This window comes from Hippopotamus amphibius, chromosome 4 (genome assembly GCF_030028045.1).
Source record: "Hippopotamus amphibius kiboko isolate mHipAmp2 chromosome 4, mHipAmp2.hap2, whole genome shotgun sequence".
NCBI classification, from domain to species: domain Eukaryota; kingdom Metazoa; phylum Chordata; class Mammalia; order Artiodactyla; family Hippopotamidae; genus Hippopotamus; species Hippopotamus amphibius.
Window position 1 is genome coordinate 83,878,757 of NC_080189.1, and position 16,151 is coordinate 83,894,907.

Consider the following 16,151-nt stretch of genomic DNA (forward strand, 5'->3'; position numbering starts at 1 on the left):
CTTTTCATGACTGAAAGTTTGTTTTTAGCTCTAAATAATATTCTATTATCTAGATGTATCACAGTTTATCTATTCAACTACTGAAGGACATCTCAGTTTCTTCTAAGTTTGGGCCATCATGAATAAAGCTGTGATAAACATGCGAGTGCAGGTTTTTGTGTGCACATATTTCCAAGTCCTTTGGGTAAATACCGAGGAGCACGATCGCTGGATTGTAGAGTAAGAGTATGTTTAGTTTTGTAGGCTTTTCTCATATTGGAGGAGGCATGAGCAAAGGCATTGAAGCATGGAAAGACACAAGGTATTTGGGGAACCATATGTATGGCTGGAGGGTGAAGAGCAAGGGGCAAATGGTGAAATTAAGGCTGGAAGCTTGGCAGGTTCGGAGCCTGTCATGCCATGTATCTTATTCCATGGAGAAAAGCATAAATTTTTAATCAGGGAAATCACATGAATGGACTTGCGCTTTAGAAAGATTACCTTGGCTGCACAGAAAAGAAAGCTCTGGGTCAGAGGTCAGTTATAGGCTGGAAAACCAGTTTGGACAAGATTTAAACTAAGGCAGTGGAAACGACGATGTAGAGCAAAGGAAAGACTTGAGTGAGTCTGCAGTAAGATCCTCAGACTTCTGGACAGTTAAAGGCGTGGGGGTTAAAGGTCCAGGGGTGGACATGAGGAGGAAGGGAAGAGCAAAGGAGAAAGAGGACTTCAGAGTTTTTTTTTTAATTTCTGGCAAGGGGGGGACATCTAGATATTTGATAAAGTCTGACTAAATTAGGAAATGAAGGAAAACAAGGGCAGGGGATGGATGGTTGGATGGTGACAAAGATTTTCTCATTGGTCAAACTTTAATTCGGTTTCTCTGAGCCCTCTTCTAGCAAGGCTTCCTGCCCAGGACCTGTCTGTGGTCTGCCAAGTCCCAGCTTTACCAAGAATCCTGCTGAGTCAGTTTAGAGAGGGTCTCCCACCCTCCATAGCTGATCATCCTCCACAGCTGATCACACTGGTCAGTCTTTAGCAAGAATCCTGTGGAAATGACTTAGCAAGAATCACCCCTACCCTGGGTGTCCCCTCTCGGTCATTGTCCATCCACCGGCCCCTCTCGCTCTGCTCCTTGGCTACACGTCTCCAGCTGTCTTTGTTGTATTTGTAGTTGAGCCCAATCTCTCTCCCCAGTTGCAAAAGTCTTCCTTATTGTTTTAATGAGTATAATTTTTTTCTTTAACAATGGGGAGAGTCCCCTCTCTGAAACTAAAGTCACTTCCATATGCCTCTGAAGTTCAGTTTGTGCCTATGCCTTGTAATGCTCATATGGCTAAATAAAATGCCTAGGTCTTGCACTGCAAGCGTCTATCAGGTGTTATCATGTACACAATCCAGTCATGTGTGCCCCAAGAGCCTAGCAAGCTGGCTTCCTCCCCTTAATTTAAAAAAAGGAAAAAAAGTGTCAGCCTAACATCCAGTATGTGGCAGCTCATACAATTCCTTCCTTAAACATTTCACAACCATCCTACAGGGGACTAAAGCGGCAGCACTGGTGTGAGACATGGCAAGCCTAGAGAAAAGAGTCTAACAGTATTGGTAACATTTTGAGATTGAGGTCTAGTAAAAACTACTTTTCTGTTTCTAACCTCAACTTATTTAAAGGAAACTATTGCAACCATCCAAATTCGCTGTTGTAGCATGAAAGCTTCTTGATATAGAAATGAATGGGCATGGTTCTGCTCTAAAAATTCTTTTTTTTTAAGGATACTGAAATTTGAATTTCATGTCAATGTCATGTGTTCCAGAACACTTCTTTTTTTTAACCACTGAAAATGTAAAAACCATTCTTGGCTTACAGAGGTACAAAATCAGGCAGTGGGCCTCATTTGTCTTATGAGCTGCAGGTCGTCTGCAGATTTGGTAGGCATAAAATGTCACGATTCAAAAAACACGTGCTAAGTGTGGGACCTTGGCGGGGGGGTGGGGGGGGGGCGTGCGGTACAGGGACTTCCCAAGCCAACTTGTAACACTACAATGTATGTGAAAGCGGTTTCCAGTGATTTTTAGTCCAAGTGGCCATACCCAGGAATGGTGACAGCAGAGTGGTCGGGACCGCTGTCCACATAGCTCACGACCCTCCAAGCGGCTAGTGACGCACCCCCCACTTCGAGGACGGGATAGAGCGCGGACAGCATCTTCAGGGACGCGGAGATGCAGGCTCATCTGAGCCGACCGCGGACGGAGCCCCTCAAACAAACGCGCGGAGCAAAGCAAACTCCCTCGACCTGCGGCCAGGCGGCGCCTCTCCGGCTGCCCGCAGGCGCGTGCACGCACGCACGTCTCCGGCCTGCGCTCAGCCGTGCCCTATTGCGCATGTCTGGGTGGGAGTGAGGGGTGCGGGGCGGCGACTGACCCGCGGGCCGACGCCCCAGCGAGGCGGAGAAGCTCCTCCCCGGCGGGCGGGCCGACTCGGGCGGCCCTGCGTCACTTCCGCTGGGGCGGGATGGCGTGGGGGAGGGCGGCGCCCCGGCAGGCGGTCAGCTGTTTGTGCTGGAAGCTCCGCTGACGCGGGCCAGCAGACGGGACGCCCGGGCCGGGAAGAGGCGCGTCGCCACTGCCACCCAAGTAGCTGCGGCCTGCATGCCGGTAAGTGGCCCGTGGGGGGCCGGCCGGACGGTGGGCTGTAGGGAAGAGGGCCGCCGGGTCGTGCGGGCGCTCGTCCGGCCCTCCGGGTCTTCTCTCTCCCCGGAGGGCGCTTCCAGGGCGAGAGGGCGGGGAGGCTCCCGGCCCCGAGGAGGTCCCCGGGTCCAGGCTTCAGGAGGCGGCCGGGCGCCGGGCCTGACGGGTGCGCGACGCTCTCCGCGTCCCGTGGCCCCGTGGGCTTTGCAGGTGCCGACGCGCAGACTGTTTGGGTCTCCCTGGCCCCGCCCCGCGCTTCCTGTCCCACCCCCTGGCCTCCCAGCCTAGGTCTCCCGAGTCTTCGGCCTCCCCTGGGCAGTAGGTTCTCCAGCACTTCGCGGGTGCCTGGCAAAACGGTGTCCCTCATCTACATCATTCTCCACTGCAGGTGCCTCCGGTGAGTCGGCTGCTCCATGTGTTTAATTAGCAGCAATTTCTTTGTAACCCCCACCCACGTTGAACTCTATCCGCGGCTGTTGTTGCTTAAGCGGATTCAGGCGTGTGCCTTTTGAAAGGTGAAGTGGGGTGCAGTGCTTCCCGTCGCTGTCCTGTCTGTCATCCTGCTGGGAAGAACCTGGTTTCTACGCCTAATACAATAATACCTGTAAATGAAAGTGGTGACACCTAGGGAAACCTTGAACGTGGCAGGAGGAACTGTCCCATAATCCTGTTTAAAATGGTGTTTTTACTTCCAGTAACTTCAGTTAGACTGCATCCCGATCTACAGTCCCAATTATTGAGATTTCAAAAATGGCAAAAGTAGGTTTTACTGTATCGAGAAAATGCTTTTAAGACAGTGAAATATCAAGAATTTTGAAATCCGGGAGATTTTAAAAAGAATATTACACTGTGACCGAGAATCTAACGCCTCTTATGAGGCAGGAGTTTCAAACCCATTGTAGTTCTGTTGTTAAATGGCTTGTGTAAATTAGTTGTACTTTGAACATACGAACATGCTCTTCTTTCAGAGCTTTTATTCAACTTTTTCTGTGTTGATCTTGTTTTTCTATTTCTGTATCAGATCTAAATTAAAACCTTGAAAGCAACGTCCTTTTAACAAGTGACGTTGGCTGAAAAGATCACTTTCACTAGCTTATATAGTTACTTGCTTCAAGTGCAAAGTTAATCAAGGTACGTCTTGTACTTTGAGTTGTGTTTTTGCTTAGTAATAATGACGGAGGATTTGTGCCGAAGAGTACATATTGCCTCGCTTGTGGAACGTACATTTGTGAAAAGGTCCTAGTTAGAACTCTTAGCTCAACACCTTCCTGACCTGTCATGTCTTAGTTCTAACCTTTCTTTCCCATGTCATACATTTTACTTTGTTCATTATTCGTTATCCATTACCTTTTAGAACTGCCATTGCCCTGAATTTTTCTGGGTATCTTTTCTCCTGTGCTTTTTTGTTTGTTTGGAAGACCACCTCTTCCTAACTCTGAATGGCCGTCAGGGCTCTGCTCTTGTTCTCTCTGTGCCAGAGTTTTAAAATTTGAAATCTAAGGAATAGTGTAGTATTTCCATGAATATTCTGAAATGTCTTGGAAAATATAGTGTATATATGCAAATAAGCATTTTTCAAGGAAGAGAAGCTTTTATCAAATTCTCTGATCCCCAAATTCTCAAAAAGTATTACTGTATACCCTTCTTCAGTAAATCCACTCTTATGTTTTCAGCTGTCACCACAGCCTGTGTTTCTATAGTACATCTCCATCTGAATATCTCACTGGTACTGCATCCTGTAAATCCAAGAGATTTTCATTAAATTAGCCCCCTTCCCAGTCATCTCATATCCATACATGGCACTCTCCCTGTTTCTCTGATTAAAAACCCTTAAGTTGTCTTGATACCTCCCTCTCCTTACCCCATTCTTTCCTATCAACAAGTCTTGTGTTTTGTTGTTTACCTCACTTTCAAAGCGTGGCTCAGAGTAACCCTCATCTCCATTGTAGTACTTTTACCTTAATTCAAACCCTTGTCACCTCATGTCTGCATTATTGCAATAACCAAGTGAAGTCCTCCGTACATTCATTCTTTCCATCCTCAGTGGAGCCTCCACCTATCGGTTACCTTATTTCTTCCAGTTAAAACATCATCCATTCCCTAGTGTTGGTCTCACTATTCTATTTATACCTCCATTGTGTTTATACTACCCTGTGAATAGGGAGTCTGGTCCTCCCTGCTTTTTTCTCAGTTGATGAAGGCACTTCCCAGTTTACCTTGTTTGTCTGTTTGCAATCTAACTTTTGTCCCAGCTGAATTTGCTCTCCAAACCCTTATCTGCATTTACTAGTGTTGTGATTTGGGAGCAGTTAAATTCAGCTTCTTGATTTTGTTGACAGCTCACTCTGTTGAGAGAAAGAGGGGTGTATGATCATGAGATAGTCTGCCTTTAACTGTCCCCCTTTTCAGATTTGCTTTATATGCTATATTTCAATGCCAAGGTGATAGGTGTATTCATAACTGGTCATGGGGATTCTCTCTTATTGGAAAGAAACAGTGAAGATCCCTTACTGTACTGTAGGCTTATGTAGCTCTGTCTTCTGCTTGACTCCTGGGCCCACGTCTACCATTTTTCCCATTTCTTACTTCCCTTAACGTTATTCTTGCTGTTCCTGAATAGACAAAGCTCATTCCTGTCTCCAAAGCCTCGGTTGCTTCTTCCTCTGCCTTGAATGCTTTTCCCCCAGATACTTTTAATAATTTGCTTCCTCACTTCATTCATGTCTCCAGTAACATGTCAATTCAGTTCTTCTCCTGACCACGTCACCTAAAATAGCACTCTCTGTGCCCTTTCTCCCCAGCCCCCAGCTTAATTTTTCTTCATGGCACTTCTCAGCCTGTTGTTATACATTATATTAATTATTTGCTTACTAATAAGTTGTCTTTTTCTCCAAGACCTAGGAGACTACCTGAGGCTTAATAAGTAAATGGATTATTCCTTTTACTATGAAATAGTGTCCCTTTTTAATCTTATTTCATGCTTTTGCCTTAAATTTGCCTTGAAGAGCTTTTGGCTTTCTTTTGATTCTGTAGGCCTGGTATATATTTTCCCCCTATTCCTTTATTTTTCATCCTTTCTTTGTCATTATATTGTAAGAGTATCTGGTAACAATCCTGGTAACTCGATTGTCTGGTAACTCTAGTGTGTAGCTGGAGTTTTCATTTCTAAAATTTTGCTCTTCCTGTACACTTTGTACAGTTCTCTTGCTTCCTTATTTTTGTTCCCTCTGTCACTGAATGTTTTAAACCTACTTAATTTTTTTCTGTTGTTCCTAATCTTAGTTATACTTTTTCCTGTTGGCCATACTTGCTAGTGCTCTCTTGAAGTGATGGTTCTTTGACTGTGAGTTCGTCTTCAGTGGTGGTTGCTGAGCGTGGGAGTCCCTTGCCCTGAGCTTTGGAAGTATCCTTCCAGGATAGTTTCAGTGGACTCTGCGGAGGCCCCATGCAGTTCACCAGCTCTTACTAGTTTTCATCTGCTTAGGGACTCTGCAACATAAAGGTAATGTGACTGCAGGTCCAGGCACATGATTCCTCTTCAACCGTGGATTTCCCACTGTTGATTTTTTGTTTTTTTAACTTTATTGTGGTAAAAAAATATATCATAAAATTTAACACCTTAACCATTTTTAAGTGTATAGTTCAGTGGCATTCAGTACATTCACGTTGTTATAAAACAAATCTCCAGTACTTTTTCATCTTGCAGAACTGAAACCCTACCCATAAAACAACTCCTCTCCACCCGAGAGGAGGAATCCACCCGATTCCTCCAGCCCCCTGTAAACATCATTCTACTCTCTGTCTCTATGAATTTGACTAATCTAGATACCTCATGTAAGTAGAGTCATAACAGCGCTTGTCCTTTTGTGACTGGCTTATTTCACTTAATGTCCTTCAGGTTCATGCGTGTTGTAGCATGTGACAGGGTGTCCTTCCTTTTTAAGGCTGCATAATATTCCATTGTGTGTGTGTACCACATTTTGTTTATTTAACTGTCCCTGGACATTTGGGTTGTTCACACCTCTGCTGTTGTGAATAGTGCTGCTATGAACATAGGTGTGCAAATACCTTTTCAAGGTACTGCTTTCAATTCTTTTGAATGTAGACCTAGAAGTGGGATTGCTGGGTCATATGATAATTCTATTTTTAATATTTTGAGGAACTGCTATACTGTTTTCCATAGCAGTTACACCATTTTACAGTCCCACCAGCAGTGCTCAGGCGTTCCAGCTTCTCCACATCTTTGCCAAAACTTGGTATTTTCTGGTGTTTTGTTTTGTTGGCTTAAACAACAGAATTTATTTCTCAGGTATTTTCTCTTTCGTTTGTTTTCCAATAGATATCCTGATGAGTGTGGGCTGATATCTTATTTGGTTTTGATTTGTATTTCTCTGATGATCAGTGATGTTCATCTTTTCATATGCTTGTTCACTATTTGTATATCATCTTTGGAGAAATGTCTATTCAAGTCCTTTGCCTATTTTTTAATTGAGTTACTTGATTTTTCTGTTGAGTTGTAGGAGTGCATTATTGGTTTTGAGTATGACTTTTTATCCACAAGTACTTTAGTTGTATTTTATCATGTATTTCTGGGATGGGGATTGTGGGGCTTTTATGTTAATTCAGCTTATTACATTGACTGCAAATCGTGAGGGGTTCAGAAGAGCTAGGAAGGCAGATAGGTTTGCTCTTTTTCTCTCCTCACCTCTATAAAATTGGTGTTTTAAAATAATATCCTCACATGCAATTTAGAAAGACGTTAGTTAGGACTGTCACCTTCTGAAGAGTCACAGTGGGCTCTTGGTTTCTGTCATTCTCAGTCTTGTTCTGTTACTCCATCTTTCACAGATCTGCTAGAAGCATCTTCCTAATGCCATTCCTTGGCTTACCTCCCCACTTCACTGACAGTTTGATCTTTAATCTCCTTGGCAAGATTATCAGGCGCTTCATAATGTGGCCCACCCAGTCTTTGCAGTATCACCTTGTACCTCTCCCTCATTCGCTCCAGGTCCTAGAGTGAAACAACTACTTGCAGTTTTTGCTTATATTGTGTGTACTTTCTTAAATGCTTTTTTTGTTTGCTTGTGTTTGTGTTTCCCATTATCTAGACTTCCCTTCTTCCCCCTCATCTTTTACAATGGATGAATACCTTTTTTTGCCCAGTTTTCAGCATCTTTTTTCAGACTTACCTGGGTATCTGCTCTCACCTTGTGTCTTCCATTCACATAGCACCATCTGTTAAAGTGCATTAAACTGCTTGCTTTTTTTTAAACTACATAAGTGATACCTGTTCTTTGTAAGTAATTGAATCCATCCAAAAGTAAAAAGTAAATGCCCTTCTCATTCTCTTTTGATTCCACTCCTCAGTTTACAGGAATAAATAAACAGGTGCTCACCCTTTCAGAATCTGTGTTTGTGTGTGTGGCCAGAGTTCAACTGCCTATATAGGTTTTTGTTTTCTTTTATTATGTAATATCTTCATGTCTGCATTTGTGTATCCTCATGTGTGTATGGTGCATATGTTGTTGTAGCGTGCCTTTCTCACTGTACTGTGTATGAAAGATATATATTAGATCATCTATAACATTACATTATATTGTAACTCATTTTATTGTATGTATGTACCATAATTTATTTAACCATCCCTTGCTAGAAGACACTTAGAGTTGATTTCCTGTGTTGCAGTGTGGCAGGGAATGTGTGTACATACCTGTGCTGCTGTGCAGTTATTTCTGTAGGGTAGATTCTTTTTTTTTTTTTTTGTAGGGTAGATTCTTAATAGTGGAATTGCTAATCAAAGAATATGTGCCTTTAAATTTTTGATAGATAGCATTTAAAATTTCATTAGATACTGTCAGGTAGCCCTCTGTGTCCCATTTTTTTTTTTTTCTTTTTTATTATTTTATTTTATTTTTTTGGGGGTACACCAGGTTCAATCAACTGTTTTTATACACATATCCCCATATTCCCTCCCTTCCTTGACGCCCCCCCCCTCGAGTCCCCCCCACCCTCCCTGCCCCAGTCCTCTAAGGCATCTTCCATCCTCGAGTTGGACTCCCTTTGTTATACAACAACTTCCCACTGACTATTTTACAGTTGGTAGTATATATATGTCTGTGCTACTCTCTCGCTTCTTCTCAGTTTCCCCTTCACCCCCCGCCCCCTCCCATACCTCGAGTTCTCCAGTCCATTCTCTGTATCTGCTTCCTTGTTCTTGTCACTGAGTTCATCAGTACCATTTTTAGATTCCATATATGTGAGTTAGCATACAATATTTGTCCTTCTCTTTCTGACTTCACTCTGTATGACAGATTGTAGTTCTATCCACCTCATTACATATAGCTCCATCTCATCCCATTTTCCCAGGGTATTATCAGTATTGGATATTATCAACCATCTACATTTTACCAATTGAAGGAACAAATTAACTGTTTTAAGCGGCATTTATGTTGTGGTTATGAACCCCTTGTCTATTAGATGTGGCACATAGCTTATTCTAGTCTGACTTTTTTGATTAAATAAGCACTTACTACTAGACAGTGAAATCTTCTTTACAAGGCTATCTCGAGCTCTAGACTGAAAGTTTCTTGGTATCCTGTTTGTGGCCTCAGCATCTAGCACTATGTCTGGTGTAGAGTTGTCAGACGTGTGGCTGACACACAGTGAGGCCAGACAAACTAATGTCCACGTTTTGAGCTGGAGAAAGGTTTATTTCAAGGGCCATGCGAGGAGAATGGGTGGCTCCTTCTCAAAAGAGCAGAACTCTGCTGGGTTACAGGGAAGAATTTTTGTAGGCAAAATTTGTGGGGTCGGCTGCAGGGTGTGTTTCCCTCCTCTGATTCCTTGAGGTAACAGGATGGTGTTCCAGGAATCTCAATCATTAGCCTTCTGATTCCATCCAGTCTGGGGTCCTGGTGCTTGTGCTCAGCCTGAAGATACCATCCTCCACCTGGGTGGGGGCCTTAGTTCCTGTAGAAGAACTCAGAGATTTGTATCAGATTGTTATGGACATTCCCCCAGGAGGAACCAGGACCCTGGCCCCATCTCTGCACTGTTGTTTCTTCTTTGCATTCCCTCACTCCCTTAATTAATAACTGTTTGAATCTGCCCTTTAGAACTCAGAGAAGGTCTAGGAGGCGGAAAGCCTTTTTCCTACAAATAAGAAATTGGGGACACTGGCTTTCGTGCCTGGGAGGGTGTCACAGGGTTCTGCTCGGTTTCAGTCCCTGCTTTTCTTCGATACACCTCAATCTTGAGGGGAACAGGTATTGGACAGGAAAACAACATTTGGATAGAGAGGTTAATTGTAAACTTGGAGAGGAACTCGGTTTTAGTTTAGTTTAGTTTCAGATTAAATATTCTACAAATGGTTTGCAGTGAGTAGCAGTGTAAGATTTAACTCTTGTCTTCAAAGAACTTACAGTCTAGTGTCACATAAACTAGTCAAGACTGTAAACAGCATAGGAAGAAAGAAAAACAGTATAATATCTAAATTGTCAGTGAAAAATTAATCAGTAGATCTAAGAAAGAATTGGAAAATTTTATTCAAGCCAAATTTGCGGATTATAACCTGGGAAGAGCATCTCGGAAATCTCTGAGACGCCCATTAGAAGTCAAGACACAGTTTATGTAAGTTTTTTCAGACAAAGGGCTGTGGATTAAATGATGTGTATTGACAGTTTACATAATCCAGATTTAAGTGCCATCATGGTGGATCATGTGACCCTTTACAAGATCAAGAAGGAATGCTCTGTCCTGTTGATGCTAGGAAAATGTTACTGTTTATGGTTGAGTAGGTATTCATGCTGATGGGGGAGATCTGGTCAACACATGATACAGATACACTGTGCACAGTGCAGGTAGAGGGGAGGCCAAAGGGCAGAGAAGAATTTTTATGTTTAAATTTTTCTTGTCTTGCCATAAATATGAATTTTATTTCACAAATGCATGTTCAGTTTTGTGTTGTAGGAAACCTTATCTCTTGGGTAGCTTCTCTAAATTTGTTTTCAGATTAGTTTTCATGAAACATCCTACTACTCCACTTTTTCATTGACTTCTGTAAGAAAAGATGAATTATTTCCTTTTCATTTAAAAGTGAAATCTGTTTTGCCAAAATGAAAATATATTATCCTATCTTTTGAGACAAGTTTCTGAGTTTAGTTCAAGCAGTAATTTGTTTTGTCTCTTACCCAATTTCCATTTTACCTTGAATCCTAATTTTTTTTTCCTTGCCATTTCAGGTAAGACCATGAATTATGGCATTTCTTAAATGAAGCATTCAGGAATGAAGTGAAAGTCATAACGTATAGAAAATAGATGATTTTTTAAGTTATGTCTATTAATTTGACTATAGATCTATATTATATTTACCTCCTTAGTAATGCAAGAAGTCTTTGTGGGAAGCAGAGGAGCGAGCAGCTGCCTTTCTTGTGCTCACCTAAACATTACTGGAGGAGAAGCCACATCAGTCCACAAAGAGGTTTTCATACAAGCAGAATAAGATGTAAATGGACCCAAAGTGAAGCTCGTTCCTGTAGTAAGCACTGTTACTCTGCAACCAACCATGGTTTACATATTGGAATTTTGAAACTTAGTACCTCTGCTCCCAAGGGACTTACAAAAGTGAGCCTTCGTATGTCCCGTATAAAAAATACTTTGAACTCTGTTTCAAAGGCTGTTTTTGGCAAGCAGGATGAAATGATCTCTCGTTTAGCTCAACTTAAACCAAATTCTCGAATATTAAGAAAAGTGTCAGATAGTGGCTGGTTGAAACAGAAAAACATTAAACAAACCATCAAATTTCTGAAAAAATATAGCGGTAAATCAGCAGAACAGAGTTCTTTTCCAGCAAAGGAAAGTCACGATCTAGAGAAACAAGATGTAGGTAAACAAAGGCTTTTTCATTACACGAATAATCTAACCACAAAATTTGGAGAGTCATTCTACTTTTTATCAAGTCATATTAATTCATACTTCAAGCGTGAAGAAAAAATGTCTGAACAAAAGGAAAATAAACATCTCCAGGACAAATCAGAACTTGAACTTAAAAAGCTTGAAGATGAGAAACCTAGTTCTCCAGATCCTGGCGTCCGAACTGATAAGAAGCTTGGCTCAGAAGCTTCTGTATGTTCTGAGGACAAACCTGCAAGTCCCAGCGGGACACCTGAGGTTCTTCCCATTTCTACTAAACAAAGTATTGCTAACTTTCTTTCTCGTCCCACGGAAGGTGTACAAGCTTTAGTAGGTGGTTATATTGGTGGACTTGTTCCCAAACTAAAGTATGATTCAAAGAGTCAGTTAGAAGAGCAGCAAGAGGCAACGAAAGCTGAGCAGGCTGTCAGCAAAGACAAAAATGCAGAGGAGAAGAGGCGGTTATCTCTTCAGCAAGAAAAGGCAAGTCGTTATTCAGTGTGGTTTTAACTTTTTATTTTTGTCATATTTCTAAGTTTCATTTCCTAATGGGACCTAAGAAACTTTAGTCATCTGTTGGTATCACTGGAGCAGTTTCATATTCTAATCATACATATTTTAATGTATGTTTGTAGATTATTGCCCGAGTGAGTATTGATAACAGAACCCGGGCGTTAGTTCAGGCATTAAGAAGAACAGCTGACCCAAAGCTCTGCATTAATAGGGTTGAAGAACTGACATTCCATCTTCTGGAATTTCCTGAAGGAAAAGGTGTGGCCGTCAAGGTAATTCTGATTACTTTTAATCTGGTTTTCTCTTGGAATAAAAATGCTAATAAACCTTCTAAAATGGAGAAGGCAATGCCTTTCATTTTTCTATTTAAATATTTTTGTGGTGTTATCATACAAGTGATATGTTAATATATTCAGTAATTGCCCTATGATATGCATTATGCTAAATGCTTTCTTTTATTCTGTGATATGTTATGCTCTTAGTCCTCATACCTATACTTTAAGATTAAACATTTTAAAATAGAAGCTGAATCTCAGAATATTAGTTGAATTGCCTAATAGCTGCCAAGGTTTTCTTAAATGCAGTGTAGGTATTTATGCTATGTAACTACTCTTAAGATGGGAGTCGTAATTTGTAAGTAAAACCTTTGCTAATTTTTATTTCATGATCTTTTTGTATTTGAAAGTCTAAAAATTTTTGTGATCTTATTGGTAATTGAACTTGTGATTCTATTATTAAAACAGCTTTTCTTTGCCTCAGTGTTTTCAAATATAAAACAGTGAAGATCATTTAGACCTGTTTAAATAGACTGTTTTCAGAGAAGTACTACAAAATGTGAATGATGTGGTTCAGTCTCTTTACATCAGTACTAAGGTTACTTGTGATATATACTGAACAATTTGGAAATATCATATACTGAATAGATAATGTTAACATTTCCTTAGAGATCCATTAGTGCTTATTTTTAACTTGCCACCCAGAAAATTGTAACTTAACTTAGTTTACATTTATTCAATGTTTTGAGAACCATCTTGCTGAAAAGTTATGTTTTTAAATCATTTACCCTCTGTAGTTTTAAATTGTATAATACACACATTGTAATAGCTATACTTTAGAATTTCATGTTCATAGGATTTGGGATTATCTTTCATATCTATGTAATCTATTACCTAAAAGATAAAATTTCTGAATATGGATGTGCTTTTAGGTCATTTAACATGTCGATGATATACTGAAAGCACAGATCTAAGATGGAATTGCATACTTTAAAGAACTTTTTAAAAATGTTTTAGTGAAGTATAATACACATGCAGTTGTCAATATGAAGTTCAGTGAGTTTTCATACACAGCCATGTAACCAGCACCCAGTGAAGAACAGAATTTGTCAGCACTTCAGAAGCCTCCCTTGGGACCTCTTTCAGTCACAATCTCCCTCAAAAGTAATCACAAATTAGTTTTGCCTGTTTTTGTACATTATGTAAACTATTATGATTGGCTTCTTTCACTCAGCATGCTGGTAGGAATCTTTTACATTGTTGTGGGTAGTTGTAGATCATTCGTTCTGGTTGCTTTTGTATTCCATGATATGAGTGTATCACAGCTTGTTTATTCATTGTACTGTTGATGGATTTCTAGGTAGTTTTTAGTTTTGGTCTATTATGACTAGTTTTGCTATTAGAAGCTTGGAGATCTCTTATTTTACACAACAACTAATCTCAAATCTAGGGACCTTTCAATACCAAGGAGAAATGTGGTAAGTGTTTTCTTGTAGAATGGCTTACCTCCTGGATTTACCTGGCTTCCTCCTCATTGTTGATGTATTCCTCTTTGCTTTTTATTTCCTGCACATTGGAATTTAAAGACCTGACTGAGTTGAGCATTTTCGTGTGAGAGCACATCATAAATGATATTATGCACCTCAGATTGCATTGTGTCAAAACACATATAATTGGTTGAATAGCAGTTAGTAGTGCTAAGGTTAACCCCTGGATTAGGGAGATTTCAGTCTGATCTTTTTATTGGAGATTTTAGTCTAATCTTTTCAGTGGTTCTAGTTAGGCTAGAACCATTAGCCGATCAACCATTAACCTGTTTCCAGAACTAGTCATTTCATTAGGGTTGCAGAATGATAAATTTCTAATTCTGTCATTTCTTCTGCAGTATAACTGACATTCTCCTGTAAAAGTAGAGCTTTCTTCACCAGCTAAAGCTATTTGGTTGCTCTCAAAGATCAATGTTGCAGGAAAAGCAAAAGAAATGCCTCATTTCTTTTTACTTAGTCACCAGTTTGCAAAGTAAAGAGCCCCTGTAAAAGCTGCCTCAGTGGTGAGATGAATTTTTGGCACTTTTTTCTTTTTGTTTTTTATTATCATTATGAACTCATAATTTTTCAGAAACTGTGTTTCTATAATCTTCCCCCCATTTTTTTTATATATATATAAATATTTATTTATTTATTTATTTTATTGGTTGTGTTGGGTCTTCGTTGCTGCTCACAGGCTTTCTCTAGTTGTGGTGAGTGGGGGCTGCTCTTCATTGTGGTGCACAGGCCCATTGTGGTGGTCTCTCTTGTTGTGGAGCATGGGTTCTAGGTGCGTAGGCTTCAGTAGTTGCAGCACATGGGCTCAATAGTTGTGGCTCATGGGCTCTAGAGCGCAGGCTCAATAGTTGTGGCACACCAGCTTAGTTGCTCTGCAGCATGTGGTATCTTCCTGGCGCAGGGATCGAACCTATGCCCCTGCATTGGCAGGCGGATTCTTAACCGCTGTGCCACCTAGGAAGTCCCCCTTCATTTTTTTAAATGCTGAACTTGTTTCAACTTTGACCAGCAGTGGTCCCTTCAAGCTGATTCATGTGTCTTTTAAAAAAAATTTTTTTTAAATATTATATATGGAAAAGCATACATAAGTATACAACTCCATGAATTTTCAAAAATTGAACACATCTTTGTAACAACCACCCAATTAAGAAACAGAATGTTACCAAAAGCACTGCAAAAACTCCTTTATGCCCCCTTCCAATCATTATCATTAAAAAGATTGATGAATTTTTTAGAAGTATAGATTAGTTGTACCTCTTTCTGTGTGTTATGTAAACGGAATGATACAGCATGTGTTCTTTTATGTCCGTTTTTGTTTTTTTTCCCCCACTAATGTTTTGTTTGTAAGAACCTTCTATATTGATGGGTGTAGTTAAGGAACCTTCATTCTCATTGTTATGTATTCTATTGTGTGAATATAGTGCAATGTATTTATCCATTGTACTACTGATGGACATTTGGATAGTTTCCAGTTTGGAAATATTTAGGAATGGTGCTTCTGGGATGTATCTTTTGGAAAACATGAAGTTTTCGTTTCTTTGGGATATATGCCAAAGGGTCCTGGTTATAGAGTATGCCTGTTTTCACCTTTAGTGGATACTGCCAAATGGTTTTGCAAAGTGCTTATACCAGTTGATACTTTCACCAGAATTGTATGAGGCTTCTGATTATGCTACTTTCTCTCCAACGCTTTATGTTCTTATTTTTTTATTTTAGCCATTTGTTAGATGTTCAGTGATGTTAAATTGTGGCTTTAATTCATAATTCTCTGGTAACTGTGAAGTTCAGCAACTTTCCAGTGTTTATTGGCCACTTGTATACTACCCCCGTGAAGTGCCTCTTCCAGGTCTTGCTCATTTTTCCATTGGGTTGACCAGCTTTTTCATATTGATTTGGAGAATTTCTTTATATATTGTGGATAAAAGTCTTTATGTATGTATTGTAACATGTGTATGTATTACATATATATAATATGTACATATATATGTCTTATAAATATATTCTCCCACTGTGAGTTATCTTTTCACTCTAATGGTTTTTGATGAGTAGATAGTCTTAATTTTAATATAGCCCAGTTTATAAATATTTTCCTTTATGGTTAGCACTTTGTGTCCTGTTTAAGAAATTATTGCCTGTTCTGAGATCATAAAGTTATTATCCTGTGTTTTCTTCTGGAACTTTACTGCTTTACCTTTCATATTCATATCTACTATTCATCTAGTATAGACTTGGTTATATGGTGTGA

The 16,151-nt window shown here is 40.2% G+C and overlaps 1 protein-coding gene across 2 annotated transcripts in view; it reads left to right on the plus strand.

Moving 5' to 3' along the window:
* Positions 1–2,496: 2,496 nt before the first annotated feature.
* PNPLA8 (patatin like phospholipase domain containing 8) overlaps positions 2,497–16,151 on the plus strand; it is a 45,261-nt gene continuing 31,606 nt past the window's right edge. Inside the window, exons 1-3 of one of the 2 annotated variants that reach the window (XM_057732304.1) lie at positions 2,497–2,631; positions 10,905–12,057; positions 12,210–12,359. In XM_057732304.1, coding sequence (XP_057588287.1) covers positions 10,996–12,057; positions 12,210–12,359 — 1,212 coding nt within the window. In that variant the 5' untranslated portion in view covers positions 2,497–2,631; positions 10,905–10,995. Of the gene's footprint in view, positions 2,632–3,052; positions 3,062–10,904; positions 12,058–12,209; positions 12,360–16,151 lie in introns of those variants that run through there. The other variant, XM_057732306.1, reaches the window with a different exon arrangement.